The sequence below is a fragment of the Cladophialophora carrionii genome (genome assembly GCF_000365165.1).
Source record: "Cladophialophora carrionii CBS 160.54 unplaced genomic scaffold supercont1.12, whole genome shotgun sequence".
Lineage (NCBI taxonomy): Eukaryota > Fungi > Ascomycota > Eurotiomycetes > Chaetothyriales > Herpotrichiellaceae > Cladophialophora > Cladophialophora carrionii.
The window spans coordinates 113,923-131,573 of NW_008481819.1; the positions used below are offsets into that span (position 1 = coordinate 113,923).

At 55.9% G+C, this 17,651-nt stretch overlaps 8 protein-coding genes across 8 annotated transcripts; 7 read left to right on the forward strand and 1 right to left on the reverse strand.

Moving 5' to 3' along the window:
• Positions 1-252: 252 nt before the first annotated feature.
• On the forward strand, positions 253-1,400 carry G647_10006 (14-3-3 family protein epsilon; the record flags this gene model as incomplete). The annotated part of the gene is made up of 6 exons (XM_008725998.1): positions 253-264; positions 373-380; positions 434-512; positions 567-841; positions 898-985; positions 1,041-1,400. The coding sequence occupies 6 exons, from the start codon at positions 253-255 to the stop codon at positions 1,398-1,400; spliced, it is 822 nt and encodes a 273-aa protein (XP_008724220.1).
• Positions 1,401-2,390: 990 nt separating this feature from the next.
• On the forward strand, positions 2,391-2,753 carry G647_10007 (uncharacterized protein; the record flags this gene model as incomplete). Its single annotated transcript, XM_008725999.1, has 1 exon — positions 2,391-2,753. The coding sequence occupies one exon, from the start codon at positions 2,391-2,393 to the stop codon at positions 2,751-2,753; it is 363 nt and encodes a 120-aa protein (XP_008724221.1).
• A 685-nt stretch (positions 2,754-3,438) lies between these two features.
• On the forward strand, positions 3,439-5,247 carry G647_10008 (uncharacterized protein; the record flags this gene model as incomplete). Its single annotated transcript, XM_008726000.1, has 3 exons — positions 3,439-3,612; positions 3,666-4,169; positions 4,273-5,247. 3 exons carry the CDS (start codon positions 3,439-3,441, stop codon positions 5,245-5,247), a joined length of 1,653 nt encoding a protein of 550 aa, XP_008724222.1.
• Positions 5,248-5,971: 724 nt separating this feature from the next.
• On the forward strand, positions 5,972-8,135 carry G647_10009 (uncharacterized protein; the record flags this gene model as incomplete). The annotated part of the gene is made up of 2 exons (XM_008726001.1): positions 5,972-6,401; positions 6,478-8,135. The coding sequence occupies 2 exons, from the start codon at positions 5,972-5,974 to the stop codon at positions 8,133-8,135; spliced, it is 2,088 nt and encodes a 695-aa protein (XP_008724223.1).
• Positions 8,136-9,326: 1,191 nt separating this feature from the next.
• G647_10010 (uncharacterized protein) lies at positions 9,327-9,795 on the forward strand (the record flags this gene model as incomplete). Its single annotated transcript, XM_008726002.1, has 3 exons — positions 9,327-9,408; positions 9,508-9,564; positions 9,653-9,795. Coding segments are annotated over 3 exons (282 nt in total), but the record flags the coding sequence as incomplete, so codon positions are not given.
• Positions 9,796-10,584: 789 nt separating this feature from the next.
• G647_10011 (uncharacterized protein) lies at positions 10,585-11,370 on the reverse strand (the record flags this gene model as incomplete). The annotated part of the gene is made up of 1 exon (XM_008726003.1): positions 10,585-11,370. One exon carries the CDS (start codon positions 11,368-11,370, stop codon positions 10,585-10,587), a length of 786 nt encoding a protein of 261 aa, XP_008724225.1.
• An 855-nt stretch (positions 11,371-12,225) lies between these two features.
• G647_10012 (uncharacterized protein) lies at positions 12,226-13,582 on the forward strand (the record flags this gene model as incomplete). The annotated part of the gene is made up of 8 exons (XM_008726004.1): positions 12,226-12,316; positions 12,369-12,417; positions 12,472-12,537; positions 12,594-12,729; positions 12,774-13,099; positions 13,151-13,278; positions 13,331-13,467; positions 13,526-13,582. 8 exons carry the CDS (start codon positions 12,226-12,228, stop codon positions 13,580-13,582), a joined length of 990 nt encoding a protein of 329 aa, XP_008724226.1.
• A 1,161-nt stretch (positions 13,583-14,743) lies between these two features.
• On the forward strand, positions 14,744-16,606 carry G647_10013 (uncharacterized protein; the record flags this gene model as incomplete). Its single annotated transcript, XM_008726005.1, has 1 exon — positions 14,744-16,606. One exon carries the CDS (start codon positions 14,744-14,746, stop codon positions 16,604-16,606), a length of 1,863 nt encoding a protein of 620 aa, XP_008724227.1.
• Positions 16,607-17,651: the final 1,045 nt, after the last annotated feature.

Sequence of the window (17,651 nt, forward strand, 5' to 3'; positions counted from 1 at the left end):
ACTCTTAAGCTGGCAGCAGCGACCGATTTGGGTTAGCCTAAAGGGACTTTCAGGTTGCTCTAGCCTTTCACTGCCTTACTCACAGCGCTGCGCTCTCACAAACCCGCACTCGTCCCCAATCTCCCAACACCAGACATTCAGATTCCCCTTCGATTTCCATCTTCAATCTCTCATTCTTTCCCTGTGTCCGCTCCCTCAAGATCCATCAACAACATCCTTTCCCTACTCCAATCATCACCCTAATTCCTCACAATGGCCACAGACGTAAGTGCTATCCCCGCTTCGAGGTTCCGTCTCAGCTCGTGCCTGTCCGACCTCATCATCGCCGTCCTGTTTGATAAGACATTGAGCTAACCTGAATGCGACGTACAGCGCGAAAGGTACGGCTGCCTATCCAGCCTCTCGGAATCCGCATCCATTGACAATCTCCCAGTAAAACCTTCCTCGCCAGGCTCTGCGAGCAGGCTGAGCGCTACGATGAGATGGTCAACTACATGAAAGAGGTTGCCAACGTACGTCTGCACTTTGATGATAGTCTCGCAATAATATCATCTGACACGTAGTAGCTGGGCGGTGAGCTGTCTGTTGATGAGCGAAACCTCCTCTCGGTTGCCTACAAGAACGTCGTCGGAACTAGGCGTGCCTCCTGGAGGATCATCTCTTCCATTGAGCAGAAGGAGGAATCCAAGGGCTCCGACAAGCATGTCGCTACTATCCGCGAGTACCGCCAAAAGATCGAGACCGAGCTCGAGAAGGTCTGCCAAGATGTCCTCGACGTCCTGGACCAAGCCCTCATCCCCAAGGCCGAATCTGGAGAGTCCAAGGTGTTCTATCACAAGATGTGCGTATCTTTCTTTCACCGTGGAGAGTTAGAAAAAAATCTGACACTGTCAACAGGAAAGGCGACTACCATCGATACCTCGCCGAGTTCGCATCTGGTGAGAAGCGCAAGGTCGCAGCCACTGCCGCTCACGAGGCCTACAAGGTATGACAGTCGCACTCCGCACAGTACGCGCACTCCAACTGACTTCCCACCTTAGAACGCCACCGATGTTGCACAGACCGAACTCACTCCCACTCACCCTATCCGCCTTGGTCTTGCCCTCAACTTCAGCGTCTTCTACTACGAAATCCTCAACTCGCCTGATCGTGCCTGCCATCTTGCCAAACAAGCCTTCGACGACGCCATCGCCGAGCTCGACTCCCTCTCTGAGGAATCATACCGGGACAGCACGCTTATCATGCAGTTGCTCAGAGACAACTTGACATTGTGGACATCGTCTGATGGTGGTGAGGGTGAAGCTGGCCCAGCTGGTGAAGCCTCCAAGGAGGAGAAGCCTGCGGAGACCGGTGCCCCTGCTGAGGCCGCGGAGAAAGCTGAGCCTGCTCCTGCTTCTTAAGAGATGGCCGTTAGGCAGCTGTGCACCTCTTACGCCTTTTGTCATTCTTGCTTACAACCGCCTCATGTTTTGATGGCAGGATATTGCTCAACTGGCAGTGCATCAGCATGGCTTGAGACGAGCACGGATTCTAGGTATTGCACTGGTGGTGCGAAGTGATTTGTGCAACAGGGACAGATACAGCAGAGAGACCTACGAAGAAGGCCCTCGATGCGGACCACTACCTATTCCCACCTATGTCGAATGCGATCCCAAGGCATACATTGTTTTCTCTTGTTTTTGTCTCCTACGATACCACATAGCTTAGCTCAGGTGGACTGATGAGTGGAGTTAGCAAGCGTGCGCGGGAACGGTCCACAATCACAGGTTGACAACTGAGATGGAATCTCAGGTCACTCGGTCAGTCATTTCCACATTCTTTTACCCTTGACTTCTTCCGATTTTCCCTGTCATCCCAGACTCAGTGAACATGTGACTTGTGTGGCGTCTGCCTTGGCAGGCGAACCCGCATCCAGCACTCGAATTAGATTTCGTTGGCGTTGATTGATGGCAAAGTCATGACTTCATCTCCGGCTGCCTTCCGATTTCACCTCAACATGACACCCCATCGTGACGAGGAAGTCAAATCCGTTCCTCGGAGGTTGCCTGAGTACCGTGTAGAGCGGTTGATGAATTCTCCCCTGCGTAAGTGCACTTTCGACCAATTCTTTCGGCCCAACCGGGCTACGTCATGCATCACTCATGGCTCTTGCCTTCACTTAGACCTCGTGGTAGTTGAAGATTTTCCTGCGAAGGGACAAGCTCTTGAGAGTCACTCTTTCATTCTTGCGGTTGTTCTTGATTGCGCTATCGACTATTGCTGCTGCAAGCCTCAGCGATCAGTACAATTGGACGCAAAAGCCAGATTACAATACTACCTGAACGGGCATCCCCTCGGGCACCCCCAGCCATCTTACGGATCTTCTCTCGCCTGATCGAACCAACACGACAATGTCTAGTACTCGCTACATAACCGTCGGCGCGGTAACTTTGGGCGCCCTCCTCTACATCTGGCCCAAAGCATCACCAGGAGTTCCTGGGGCCCCTACCGCTGGTGGGGGTCTGAAAACTACAGGCGTTGAGAATGTCGAGAAAGCTTATGGAAGAGGTGGTGCTACTTCGACTCACACCAAGGCATATGGTGGCACGATACAAGGACAAACAAATGACGGACCAACCAGGGAGGGTGCTTCCTCCGGCAACCCCAACGCTTACGAGCAAGAAGGTATTGGAGACGATCAGCGAGCGTATCCTTCCAGCAAACCCGAGCGAGCGTGGAACAAGACCATGTATGGCAGTGAGAAGGGAAAATGAACGAGGAAACCCGCGAACCTATGTCTTGGAACTCGCCTGCTTACTCAGGAGTTGAAGGCCGGGTGTCAAGACGCCGTTGAGATCATTCTCAGAGGGGTTGCGGCAAACAGTTTTCATCAATGAGAGCTAAACGCGCTCAACCTCAATGCATTGTACATAGCTCTTCAGCTCGGCGTTGTCTCACGAAAATACCGGGAATAAGCTTCGGGAAGGTCAGGATCCTTGCGATGGCCTTCAGCCACACTCTCTTCGTGAAAACCGATTGAATCCCTGTGGAACATGTGATTCATTCGAGAACCGTCGATAAGACAGTCGAGATATCTCGTCGTGTCTTCGCCGTCAATTACTGCGTGTCACAAACTTAAATAGTTAAGGCTCGAAAAAGATTGGCCAACCGCATGGCTTGTCGGAGGCTTGTTGTGGCCTCGAGTGCCTGGATCGAGAACGGCGGGGAAGGAAGGTCGCCTGCGGTTGCATTCCCACATTCCCCGGAATCTGTCGCTTGCGCCACATTTCTGTCTCCAGGCAACCTTACAGTCGGCCCTCAGGCTCGCAGCGAAGCCAACGGGACATCTCTTCAGGCTCGTGTTATGCTGCCGGGAGCCATGAATCCGGCGACACGATAGCAAAACAGGACGCACCACCGCCGCATTCACCTGTCAAGAGTCCTTAACGTGACCTAGGAATGGCTCTAGGAATCCTCGAAGCCAAGGTCGAACACGTCCCGGGGACAGTCTACGTGTATGAGACCGAACAGCGACATACCCAGCTCCTCGAGAATGCTCAGCATTTGAAGAAAGACAAGGCTGGTCGATTCATCCTGGTGCCTCAGCCCTCGAACGACCCGAACGATCCCTTGGTGTGTCTCCTTCCGCAGTGCAGGCGAGACGCCGTCACTGACGCCGCTGGCAGAACTGGCCTCTTTGGCAACGCGACGTGATCCTCGGCATCTTATGCTTCGTCTCGTGTCTTGCGACTACAGCGTCTCCCTTACTGGCAGCTGATTCCGTAACCCTTGCCATCGTGTTCAGGCGAACATTTCAAGATGCGGCCCTGCTGACGGCCTATCACCTCTGCGGCGTGTGCGTAGCAGGATGGCTTTTCGTTGCATCGGCAAGAGTATGGGGTAAAAGACATCTGTTTCTCTTCGGCGCACTGCTCATGGTTGCAAGCTCGGCTTGGGGTGGCTCTGAACACGTCCGTCATAACTATGCCAGTTTGCTCTGGAGCCGTGTCTTTCAGGGTGTTGCCCTTGCACCGTTCGAAGCGCTGGTCAATGCCTGCGTGGGTGACCTATACTACGTACACGAGAGGGGTATCCGAATGGCTATCACGAACACTTGTCTGTTTGGCGGAGCCTTTCTGACTCCTGTCTTTGTGGGAATGATTTCCGCTCATATGGGCTGGCAATGGAGCGTAAGTGTACCTTCAGCAAGGGGACACGGCTGATGGCCGAGTCACCTGCTATCAGCGCACAGTGCCATCACAGAGCGGAGGGTTACTGACCAAGCACTACCAGTTCTTCTTCCTTGCCATCTTCATGGCCCTCGGATTCCTGCTTCTGTTCTTCTTCGTGCCTGAGACGGCTTTCCGGCGCGCACATTCACTCGACCTCGATCTGCTTGCTGAAGGTGATTCTTCATCGGATGCCGTTGGTGCAGCTCAAACATCGATAGCCAAGGATGAAGAGAAACCTTTGCACTCCCAGAGGGCGGCTGAAAGCGTCCCTCGAATGGACTCCTATCTCAAGAGGCTTCTGCCTTTCAATGGCCGCAAGACCGATGAGTCTTTCTTCAAGCTCCTATTTCGGCCATTTCCGCTCTTCTTACACCCAGCAGTGATTTGGGCTTGCTTGATCCAAGGCGTGATAATCGGGTGGACTGTCATGGTGGGGGTGATATTGTCACTCATCTTCTTGGGTCCGCCTCTGTTCTTCAATGAAGAGAAAGCCGGCAAAATGTACACCAGCGCCTTCATCGGCAGCATTCTTGGCCTCTTTGGCGCCGGCACCTACAGCGAAGTGGTGACGAGGTTCCTGACCAGACTCAACAAGGGGAAATATGAGCCAGAATTTCGCATCCTGCTGGTTCTGCCGACCTTGGTTTTCTCATGCATCGGCCTGTATGGCTTCGGCATCACGGCCAACGACGTGGCTCGATATGGCTGGATCGTTCCCGAGGTCTTTCTCGCATTCATCATCATCAGCATGGTCATGGGCTCGATAGCATCGGCGCAATACCTGCTCGACGCTCACCGCGACATCGCAGTGGAAGCATTTACGAACCTCATCATTTTCAAGAACATCTTCTCTTTCATCCTGGCCTACCACGCTTACAATTGGGTCTTTGCAATCCGAATCAACCACCTCTTCATTATATTTGGCAGTATCGAGATCGTGGTTTGTCTGCTCAGCGTACCAATGTACGTCTTTGGGAAAAGAAACCGAGAGTTCTTTCACCGACACGACCTGTTGAAGATGGCGAGGCTGAGATAGTGCTCGTTGCACTCACATCTTCGATGACCTTCATGCCTTCATGTCTATATAGAATCCCCACTGCATAATACAGTAATCAATCCACGGTCAATCAGTGTCGATCTCTAATCACCCATGTCATTCCAGGGCTACGTTACCCCCACAATTCTCGCTTAACAGCAGCAAGCTTTTGGCTTCGGATTCGTGGCTATCTCCGGGGCGGCTTGTGACCGGGGTCTCCCTGCTCTTTGCCCGCTTCGAATGGGACAGCAGACAACAACCGGGAGAGAAGATGGGAGCCGTACGCGCATCCTGTCATTCTCACTTTGCCACTCTTCAATCTCGTGCTGTCAATGGCATGATGTGATGCAATCAATGCAGCGCGCGTATCACCTTGAGGCGCGTTGCTTTTCCCTGAAACCGCTTGAGTTGGCGTGGCGTCCAAAGCGCCCGCGCTCGGAAATTAGGACTTCGGCTCTGTATTGGCGGCGACGATCTCAGGAGAAGCGACCTCGACCTGGACATTCACGCGTTTTGCGTCAGGCGAAGAAGGGTCTCGTCACGATCCACACGGCAATTCTCTCAAGTGTGCGTTGTTCACACTGAAATCCTTTGTACGTGTACGTGCACGGGCGGCGACTTGGGTGACCATTGAGCGACGCACGCGCACGACTGATTCCAGCGACATGCCGGGGAGCAGCATCAGTGGCCGACAACTCCCCATTCGCGACAGAAGACCACCAACATGACTGAACTCACCCCGAGCACGCTCTGCAGCGCGTGCCAGCTGATTTTCCAAGAGAGCCATGCTTCCAGGTCGGACTCGACGGGAGAAATCCCCCACCATGGGCTGGAAGCACTCGCGTCGCGCGCGAGTCAATGCCACTTGTGCCTGACGGTATTCATGTCGATTGACCCAGACGCCTACCGGACGTTCCGGAGTAAAGGGTCGGCCGTCGACTCGGTCGGGTTTGCGTGGATCTCACCCATTGCGAGAGATCAAGCGCGATTGAAGTTCCGCTACGTGAAGCCCGCGAAGGCGCCGACGTCGCCGGAGGAGAACAAGGAGAACAGAGGTCCGACGCCGAGCAGTAATGGTTCCAAGGCGAGTCTGGTGTTGAATTGGGAAGAGACCACGGGACTGGTGGTCGAGTTGATTCTGATGAATCCGAAATGTGAGTCTTGGCCAATCTGTGGTTGGCACAACGATGGAGACCCCTTGGTGACGGCGACTGACGGATTGCATGACAGACGCTGTTGAACCTGGCGTGCGCACAATCGACGCCAGATCGGTCAGCACGGCATCGCAGGAGACCATCGAACTTGCCAAACAATGGATTCAAGACTGCACCTTTAACCACATGAAATGCTCCGTCTCGGCAAACCCGGACGCGTCGACCTGGAAGCCGACGCATCTCCTGGACGTCTCTGTCAAGGGCCCCAGGGGTGTTCCGGGTCTGAAACTGGTGGATGGCATGTTCGCCGACCCGTTGAGTGAGTACGTGACCTTGAGCCACTGTTGGGGGAAAACCAAGACGATTCGACTGCACAAAGGCACGCTTTCCGCGCTGAGGCAGGGTGTCAGCTTGAGTAGCTTGCCCAAGACATTTGCAGAGGCGGCGTCGGTGGCGGACAGGCTTGGATTCCGCTACCTCTGGATTGACGCGCTCTGTATCCGGCAAGATAGCGAGGCGGACGTGCTGGCCGCGATGGGTCAGATGCACAGAGTGTATTCCGAAGCGGCGCTCAATATAGCGGCCACGTCGTCGAGGGACGATGCGGCGGGCCTGATCAACACGCGCAACGTGGCTGCTTTGCAACCGTGCATCGTCTCGGTCAACGCCAGCCTAGGCGTCGACGAGGGCATGTACAAGATCCTCCGCTCCACACTGTGGCACGATCTTGTGGACGCGTCTCCTCTGTCGAAACGCGCGTGGGCGTTCCAGGAGCGGTGTCTCGCCAAGCGCACCCTGCACTTCACGCGCAACGAAGTCTTCTGGGAGTGCCAGCAGATGTGCTGCTCCGAGGTGTTCCCCAAGGGTCTGCCGGCGACGATGCGGCCGCCGTCGTCGCAGGAACACGAAGAATTCTTCAGCAAGAGAATCCACCACCAACGGCACGGCAACTGGCACCAGCTGGTCCAGATGTACTCGCCCAAGCGCCTCACGTATGCGTCGGACAAACTGCTGGCCCTCACGGGGCTGGCGAAGCAGTACATGGCCAGAAACCGCCTCCACGCGGACGACTACCTCGTCGGCATGTGGAAGCCGCAATTACCACACGCATTACTCTGGCGGGTGGAGCAGGGCCGGCGACCGACGAGATACCGCGCCCCGACGTGGACGTGGGCGTCCATCGACGGTGCGGTGCGATACCCGGAACCGGCGACGTCGCAGCGCGAGACGTGCATCGAGATCATCGACCTGGACGTGAACTATCATCCGGCGGGCGACCACTTTGGCATCGTCGAGAGCGCCAAGATGAAAGTCCGCGGGTTCATGGCCAGGGGCCTCCTGCGACGGACGCACGACTACTGGGGCCGGACGCCGTGCGTGGTCCAATGCACGAAAGCCCAGGTTGAGCTGGAGAATGCGAGTTTCGACGATCGCCTGCCCAAGCTGAGTGACGCGAGCTCTGGCATGTTGTGCGAGATGCTGGAGATTTACCTCTTGCCCGTGATCGACGTGGTCGATCGCGTCGAGGGCCTGCTGTTGTGTGCGACGATGAAGAAAGGGGAGTTCCGGCGGATCGGGTGTTTCGACGTGTCGACGCACGACCAGGTCAATTGGGATCGGTTCCGCAGTGTCATGAAGGGCGACGCGGAGATGAACAATTACCTGGAGCGGCTGGACCATGCCAACGGGTACTGGTTTGCCAGTGATTACACATATACGATTAATGTCGTCTGAGCGAAGAGCGGCGGCGGCGGCGGCGAGTTGGGTTGCGAGAAGCGCTCCGTGCGTCAAGGCTGCTTGGTGGGAGACTTCCTCATCATGGCCGTGGCCGTCTATGGAGGGAACCACTATGGATGCTACGGCTTTCGACCATGGATGAACCGTACCCTCGACGAGCAGTGTTGTCAGGAATCTCCGGTGCTGGAAGGGAAGTCCTGTATAATGTTGATGATAGTGACGGTGCACGAGATCAAGGAATGTCCCGCGAGTGAGATCGATCTCCTATGTATGTACAGTATGATATGAAGGAGAAAGAGAAGACGTTACTGCAGTTCTAATGCAGTTCCCGTACTCTCAATACTCGGCGTTATAGTAGCTTGCGTCTCCAGCATGGTTCGTGCTCAATAACGCCCGCCGAACCCGTCTTCGCGGTATACTGTAGCTGAGCTCACACATGGCTGTCAGGGGCCCAGGGAAGGACGGCGCTGTATCGTATCGTCCCTTGTGGACCTTGTTCGTCGAAGATATTACGCACGAGTACTGCGTAAAGTCTACCAATCCAGAGGCCGTGTGGCGTCCAAGTCAGCCAGCCCTTGTGCATTGGCGAGTGATTGGATTTCCGGTTTCCGTTTTCCGTGTGCTTGCAAGCCGAATACGATGTGTTGCGTCTACACAGTCACAGAACAGGGTTGACTGTGCGGAGTACTCACGATGTCAAGCCTGCTGGAGGCCGGGGTTCAGATGGCACAGAATACCAATGCTGCCAGACCAGAGACAACACAGAGACAGATAATAGTCCATGGTTGGATGCCGGATCGCGGCGTTCACGCGGACGGACTCGATCCGATCGATTCTAACCGGCGCCTCCACAATCCTGCATCTTGTGGCTTCGATACCAAGTGCCAGTGCCAGTGCCAGTGCCAGCGCCAGCGCCAGGTCGAGCCCGGTCGAGCCAGGTCGAACCAGCTCGTCGGGGTCAAGGAAGTGCATGTTGAAGGTTCATCTGTCCGCGCAAAACTCGGTTCCCTTTCTGTTGTCGATCCCTTGCACCCTACTCACCCAGTACTCGATACTCCGTACTGAACTGTCAACCTTCTCACTTTGCTTGATATCCACAGTCCGAGTACTGCACGCTGCCCCGGTTGGAAAAGCGGAGAAGCTCGCAGACACTCAGCACGATCGATTACGCAGCTCTCACTCACAACCATGCATCGTCAGCTCATCCTTGCTGCCTCCACCCTGCTGGTGGGTTTCGCGGCGGCGCAGACCGCAGGGACGTTGCCTTCGTGTAATTATGCCCCTCTTCCTCGCCTTGACTGCGACTACTGTGTATTTGTATTGTGTACTGCGTGATCATCGCTGACCCCGTCGGATGGATATGCTGTAGGTGCCAACGACTGCGTCACGAGCTTGCTCCCGGCCAGCTGCAACCTGGATCCAGACTGTTAGTTGGTCCTCCCAGCCACAAAGATGACAAAAGGGCTACTGTACCAGAACGGCATCGCTGATGAGGCCACACAACCCACACACAGGCATCTGCCACGCCGAGTCGTTCCTCGATAATATTGGATGCTGCGTCTTCCAGGCGTGTGACACGGCAGACCAGGAGGCCGCGCTGGCATATGCGCACAGCATCTGCGATCCGGTGTCTGCTTCGTCTCTTTTGGTACGTTCCATTGCTTGGCTTCTGCTCTTGACGTACAGTGGTCTGCAGCACTACAGTACTTTTGTACAACACCATCATTCGATCGCATCTTGTGTGCCCCCCCCTAGAGTCCTACAAACACGTCCCCGCAGCTCGACGTCCGCTGACACGCATCATCTTTCCACAGCCCGTCTCCGCGACCTGCACCTCTACCGCAAGTAGTGGTACCGCTACGACAGCCAGCTCAACCGCAACGACCACCACCGCCGCCTCGAGTAGCGCGACAAGTACCCCTCTCTCTGAGAGTGTCGCTAGCGCCTCTTCCGCTGCCTCCTCGAGCGCTTCCAGCGCCGGCTCCTCTGTGTCCTCGGCCGCGTCTTCCGCCGCCAGCGCTGCCAGCTCTGCGGCGGCGAGCCCTACCGGTGCTGCGAATCAGTTGGCCGTCGGATTTGGTGCCATGGGAGCGGGTATGCTGGGCTTGGCTGCGCTGTTGTGAGCTGGCAGCATCCAAGAAGATCAGAAGAGCTCGATATATATATAGTGAAATGAGCGTAGGTTGGAATAGTGGGGATATGGCATGTCTCTTGAATTTGTCGTGCTCGGTTGATTCCATACATGCTTTGGGTGATCTCTTTATATGCAGACAAATCAATCTTAATGTGATAGTACAATGCACACAGTTTTTTCCCCATCCCACCATTTGTACTGTACAAGCCGCTGTCCTAACTCTTCCCTGTACAGATTCTGGTATTCATCATGTGTAAAGCCCCGTAGTGGTCAGGACAACACTCCCCCTGCCGCATCGGGGCTGTCAATCAATCACTCGTCTCCATCGTCCTCGAATTCTCTCCTCCGTGCCAGCGCCTTCGCAACCTCGCGGCCCTCGTCCTTCAACACGGTCCACAAATACCCCCAGAACAACATGTCGACCAGCGCGGCCGTAAACGTCACCCGGTTCGCGAGCAGCCCAAACCCCGACAAACTGCTCGAGGGGAGGGACTGGCCGGTGGTGGCCGGCGAATAATGATGCGCCTGCGAGTGGAACAAGTATATCCACGCCACCAGGCCGGACGAACCCAGCACATGCAGCCCCGCGAGAGACAACCAGCGCGACTGCGCCGTGAGCAGCGTGTGCACTTGTTCGCCGTAGCGGGAGGATGACGCCGCCACCGTCGTGACGCTCGCTCCGGATCCCGAGGAGGCCTTCCCGCCGCCGCCGCGCGACGATGCTGGAGGCGCCGCCGTCGACGGCAGCGTCAAGTCACCCGCGAACAGGAAGATCGTCACGGCGTACCCGACCAGGATCACGGCGAGGAGCGCACAGAGCTCCCGTTCGGCGTGGACGGTCGCCGTGCCGTGCCCTGTGATCAGGCTGCTCAGTCGGTTACTCGTGCTGCTCTTGCTGCTGCTGCTGCTGCTGCTTGGGCTGTCGTGCGGTTGTGGTTCGGGTGCGTACGAGGCCGGCCGTAGGGACATGCTCTCGCCGAGGAGCCATATCGGGGTGGAGGAGAGAAGTTGCGCGGGCGAGGTGACGAGGTAGTAGGCGAATGTGAGGAAGGTGAGCGAGTGTGTGCGGAGGAGGAGAGTGGAGGACAGGAGCGGCATTGTCGTGCGTTCGACAAGGAGATGGGGAGGTGGACGGAGTACGGAGTACAGTATCGAACAAGGACGCATGTATGGAGTATCAAAAGTGTACCGAACTACGGAGGACCAGAGTTGAATAGGATGACGACCGCCCAACAAGGCTGTGGCCGGCGAGTGCCAGGTGGTCCGGGCGGGCCCAGGGATCCAGCTAGGCTCGTAGGGAACAGGGGTGTCCTGCCTCTACTGCTTTTCATCTCACTGCACAGTACGGAGTACAGTACTACGAGTTGCGGAGTATGTCCTGGACCTCGCACCACTCACCGGAATTGCATGGGCACTCGCCCTCTACTCCGTCACTTCCTGCGGTTTCCCCGCGTGTCCACTTCGTTGGAAGCTAACATTTACGGAGTGCTACAGTTACCCCCTTCCGTGTGCGGTAACATCGCTTCTTGGTAGCCCGTATCCATGCCAGCCCTGGCTTCCCCACCTGAGTTCCGCTGGCGTCCTGGCTCGATTCTCGCTCAAGGCGTCCCGACGTCCAGAGTGTCCTTGGTGCTCTCGGCCTCTAGGGCTGACGAAGAGCATGTGACTAAGCTACAGGGCTGTCCCTCAAGCACCTATCCACCCGTCCAACACACATCACACCCCCACATGGAAGACTGACACGTCAGGAAATCTACCGAGGCTAATGTATGTGTCTCTCAAGCTGAGTGTCTTGGCTGGAGGAGGACTATATATCCAGAGTGCCGAGCAAGAAGAATTTGGAGCCTCTCGAACATCTGTTAAACGCACCTTGGACGCCTGGTCTGTCCCGGTCCGAGTACTACTGCTGGATCTGCTAACCCAAGGCTATCATATCACCATTGACAGAGCAAGATGCAGCCGTACGCTAATAACGGACCCGTCAATACCGACGTGGATTTCGATACAAGCCATGTCAAGGGCAAGACTGCCGTGGTCACCGGAGGTACGTTTGGAACGTGTCCGCGCCACGCCCCGAGGCTGATGTTCCGGGTCAGGAGCCAACGGTATCGGTGAATCATATGTCCGTGCCTTGACGAAAGCCGGGTAAGAGGAGACGTCCCAGATGCCGTTGAACAAGGCGTTGATGCCCGAGATCAGAGCCTTCGTCGTGATTGCAGACCTTGACACCGAAGAAGGCACAAGGCTCGAGAAGGAGTTCGACGGGTGAGCAGCCGCAGTGCCCGCAATGCTATCGGTTCAGCACTGAAGCCTCGATGTAGCTCCGCCAAGTTCGTCAAGACCAACGTCACTGTCTGGGCTGATCAATTGGCCGCCTTCAAGACAGCAATCTCGTCGAGTCCTTCGGGAAGAGTGGACATTGTCGTGGCCAACGCTGGCATCAGCGGAGCTGATTCAGTCTTTTTCAACAACGGCAGGTAGAAAGGGAGGGGGACGAGAAGAACCGAGAAGACATTTTACTGACAATTCCTGGCACAGTTGAGGCCGAGGAGCCCGAAGAACCGAAGTTGAACATCGTCAACGTCAATCTGATCGGCGTGCTGTACACAATCAAGCTAGCCCTCCATTATTTCCGTCGACAGAACGCGCTGAACAAAGAAGGCCCGCTGGACCAGGTGCTCGTGTTGCAGGGCAGTCTGGCGGGGTATCTTGACCTGGCCGGAGCAGTCCAGTACATCGCATCCAAGTTCGGTCTCCGCGGCATCATGCGGTCTCTTCGCCAGACAGAGCATGTGCACAATATTCGAGTGAACTATATCGGACCATGGTAAGGAGAGGAGTCTGGTCGTGCTTGGCCACAACTAACACTCCCATCCAGGTTCGTCGAGACCAAAATTTTGAGCAAGCCGGTTGTTCAACACTTGACGGGCCAAGGCATCTCCTTCGCTACGGTGGATGATGCCGCTCAATGCCTGATGAGGATTGTATCCGATCCCAGCGTCAACGGTACAGAAGCGTGCCTCACAATATGCGGCCATGTTGGTTGACGCATAAGCAGGTCGAGCATTCGCCATTGTCACGCGAGATGTCGCGCCCCGCGGATATGTGGATATCAACGTCGACGACTACGAGCCGGACACGTTATTGGGAAAGTTGCAAGGCACCGTGGCTGGTGGCAGCGACCATCGCACAGCAGTAAGTCGCCCCGTCGGTCCAGGCCCGTTGACGCACAACTGACGCAATTCTGCTACAGCTGAAGCCCGAGGACCAGAAAACCAAGACCCAGTGGTCAGAGTCGGCCGCCAACTGATAACCCCCGTCGCATGAGGCGAACGAGCGATGATATATATCGTACATCACCGGCCATGATACAGCTCCAATCGCGTGGCCAAGGTGTTCGTCTCGTCTACAGTGCAAAAGTTTATCGTCTGAGGCTTGCTTCCAATCAATCAGTATTCCACATATGTGCTCGTCTCCCATTCTCGATCTTTCGTCATACTGATGCCACCTGAAGAGGCTCCGGTTCGTCCTAAGTATGAGCAGGGTTCGTGAACAGAACAGTCAACCTACTATGGTGGTCTGAGTGGGTGCAGCTTCCGCCAAGCGTGATCCACTAATTTAAGTGGATGTCGCACATTGGCTGTGATTGGCGCACTTAAATATAGATACGCACCAATAGACGCGGGAGGGGATCTCCTCGCACGACCTGCCCAACTCGTCAGCCCGTGTGCCGCCGCCATCATATCCACCGATTCTGGCACTTCGTCAACGTCGCTGGCCTTCCCCGGCGCTTACACGTTGTTGATGAGGCTGATTCGTTCTGCACCTTCACTACCCGACTGCAGGCAGCCTGACTCTCCTGCATCCGATCTGTCTCATCTTTTCCGGGCGTCCAATCGTCGATGGCTTCGAGACGCCGCTTGCGAGATGGCCCAATAACGGCCAGCAGCCTGGCCTCCCTTTCGCTGGGGTGGCGGCGCAGACGATGGTGCCTTGCATCCACACCCCCCAAATGAAGCTTCGCGATTGTCGAGATGCACAGAATACGGGCAGCAGGGCGACAAGAAGTCTAGAGCCTCTGCTATTGTTGTACCACGACTACCTCCTTTCTGGGACGAGCAGGACCACGCGTTCAAAAATAAACACAGCTGTGAGTACCTGTGCCGCCTTATTTCTAGCCCATATTCCCTCATGTTTACATGCTTCAAACATTCAATTTTACCACAGCGATATTCGAGTGCAATAATATATCCTCGGTGTTCTATTTCCCGTCAGCCTGGTTTCATGTCCCGCAATAGACGCCTGGTGTGACCCTGAGCTCCTACTCCAGCTGCAAGGCCACACGACCGAGCACCTCCACCCAGTGATCCGAGGTCAGCGCTTTCCTCTTGATACTGGCGGCTCTTCTTACACGGCCTCGACATTAATACCCAAAGTCTTTCAACCACTTCCCGGCTCACACTGCTCGATCATGGCCACCGTGTTTGAAGGGTTGATGTCGTCCCGTCGTCGGCCTTCAAGGTCTCAATCAGAGTCTGGGAAGCAGCTTCATTCTAGATGGGGGGACGCCTCGATTAGCGCTCCCAACGGCGGTGGCTGGAGTCAGCATTATCTGGAGGACGACCCAGACAACGTCGTCTACCACGCCCACGGCAGTCCCGATTCCCAGAAAACACTGGTCAGCGACTCCCCAGACCTGAGCATCAAAGAGGATGTCGGGAAGGTCAGCATCGAAGAGCTTCGCCAGTCAACGCCTCCAGTCAACCAAAAGGAACGAGGAACAATAACCATCACCATTCCTCTGCCCTGGGTGCGCCGGTCACATCGAAGATCATCATCCGGAGCCAAACAACAAGCCCAGGCCGCTCAGATTGTCGAGAAAGTCGTCACCGCGGAGTCACGGCCCCCTCTCCCCAGCCTTGCCACCAGCATCGATGAAGTCATCGTTGCGGAATCACGACCAACCCCTGAAGTTTATCGGGCCGTGTCACCAGTTGTCCAGACTCGATCGCCGGTGTATGACGATGTCAGCACATTCTTTACCAGGGCCATCTTCCCCGAGAAGCACCCTGGGCCGAGAAGTCTGCCACAGATCCAGACTTCGGTTCCGATCAACAAGAGCCAACCGGCTTCAGCTCTGTCCATCCTGAGCCCTGTGGCAGAGAAATACAATGGCATGTCCGAAAGCAACAACGCAACACCCATGGACAACACCCCGATTGCCCATCGCATTGCTTCTGCCATCGACACCACTACCGAGGATTTCATCGACGTCTCGACTCTGACCGAGCGTTTGGCACAACAAGCTCGCCACCCATCACCATCACTCCCACCATCCCGAGTAACCAGTCCAATCGAGGCTCCCATTGAGAGGCCCGACTCACGTAGCACCGCCAACTTCCCGTCACGGCCTGCTTCCAGAGGACCGGGCATCGGTGAGGTGGCGTATATGCGAGCTTCATCCAGAGGAGCTGCAGAACACCATGATGGACGTCGGTCTGCGTCACGGGAGCCTTTGGCACGGCGAGCTCCATCAGCGGACCCCGTCCGTCGCAGAGCACCCTCACGAGATAGCGGAAGACGACGGGCAGATTCTCCGAGAGCAATGAGTGGCCGCTCCTACTCCAAAGAAGCAGTTGGTCGAGGAGACGCAGCTCGCGAGCCGACTCCTGCTCCTGCAGCGATCGCAGAGCCTGCAGAGCCACGGGCTGGCCGTGACCTTTCCATGGAGCCTCTCCGTCCTCGCGCCGAGTCTCCAGGTCCTGCAACTCGACGAGCCCACTCCCGCGGGGCTTCTGCTGGCCGTGATCTGTCCCCGGCCAGATTCAGCCGCCGAGCAATCTCTCGCGAGCCAGTGACTCGTCACCGCTTCTCTGGCGACTTCACCAGACGGGCCATGTCAGTCGACCCCATTCATCGCCGTGCCAGTCCGCGCGAGGACATGATTCCCCTCCGTGCATCTCCTCCTTTGAACATGAAACGCAACGAAGGCGATCTATCAGACTCGCTCCCGGCCGATGACCTCACCTCCGATGAGACCACAGACATCGAGACCGAGACGGACGAAATGTACTTCGAATCTCGAAAGGGCTGGAACGGTCCCGCGGTGACAGGAGCGACGAGCCGGGGCTTCTACAACGGCGTCATCAGCGACTACAAACTGATTGCCCGGGATGTGGAGGCCGAGCAGACCCAAGGAAGCGGGCCCAAGCAGCCAGCTATCGAACTGGTCAAATTGATCAAGAGGGACAAATTCGACATGGAGGTCGGCAAGGAAGTCAAGAAGTATGGAGGTCCGGACATGGTGCCCAACCAAGAGGAATTGTGGGGATGAAATTGAAATTGAAATCGCAGTCGAAGTTGGAGTGCAAGCTCGAATCGGAGAGTTGAGTGAAGACAAAGGGGGAGGCCCCCGCTTATGGCCGCACAAGAAGAAATGTCTCGTGAAACCATGGATGCCTCGCTGGCTACTCTCCTTTACACACATCAAGCTACGAGGCCGAGAAGAGGGACCACCACAACACAATCAGAACCTGTCAGAATCACAACCATAACCAAAGTCAACGTCAAACCCAGAATCGAACTACCACCACACAAACACCTTCAGAGGACCAACCTTATGACACGAGCGAACAAGCTGTTTCGTTCCTCAAACCCCTACGGAGTACCAATCCTGTTGTTGCATGACGAGCACGAATTTCCTTGTCCATATTCAATCACCTAGGTAGTTACAGTGGGAGCCTTGAAGACATACCTAGTCATCTACCTTGGTACCTGACCATGTGATGTGTGATGTGTAATGTGCCGTGCTGTGACCGTTGCCAACTGCGTCCACATTGAGATCTCTGGTGCGAATAGGTAGCCGTCCGCGTCAGGGTGGGAATGCCCCTCGATATGGCGCTGAAGCACAGACCGCTGGTTGTCTGGTCGAGTTGTCTGGTTTTCGCCTATCTCACGACCTGGTCATTACCTGCGCTCGCTTCACGAACTGGAACCTCACGGGAAACAACGTCCAAGTCTTCCTGGACGGGCAGAATGGTGTTTGCGAAGCGATTCAAGCGACGACGAGTCGGGGGGTAAGGTAAGGTATGTCCTCATCCGCAATACCGATACCGACACCACCACGTCCGCACCACGTCCGCACCACTGCCCCTACCAGGTCTGGGTCTGGGTCTGGGTCTAGGCCAGAGGAATCGCTTCGCACTCCGCCTTTGAGCAATCCACAATTCCTGAGATATTGCCGTCTTTCGCATCACCGATTCGATTGGCCCAGGAATGACAGCGCGAATTGTGTTGTTGAGAAGGCAGGACGTCTATTTGGCTACCTACGGGGAACGTCGCAACATGGCAAACGCTCCGGCACCGCCATTCTGGTCAGT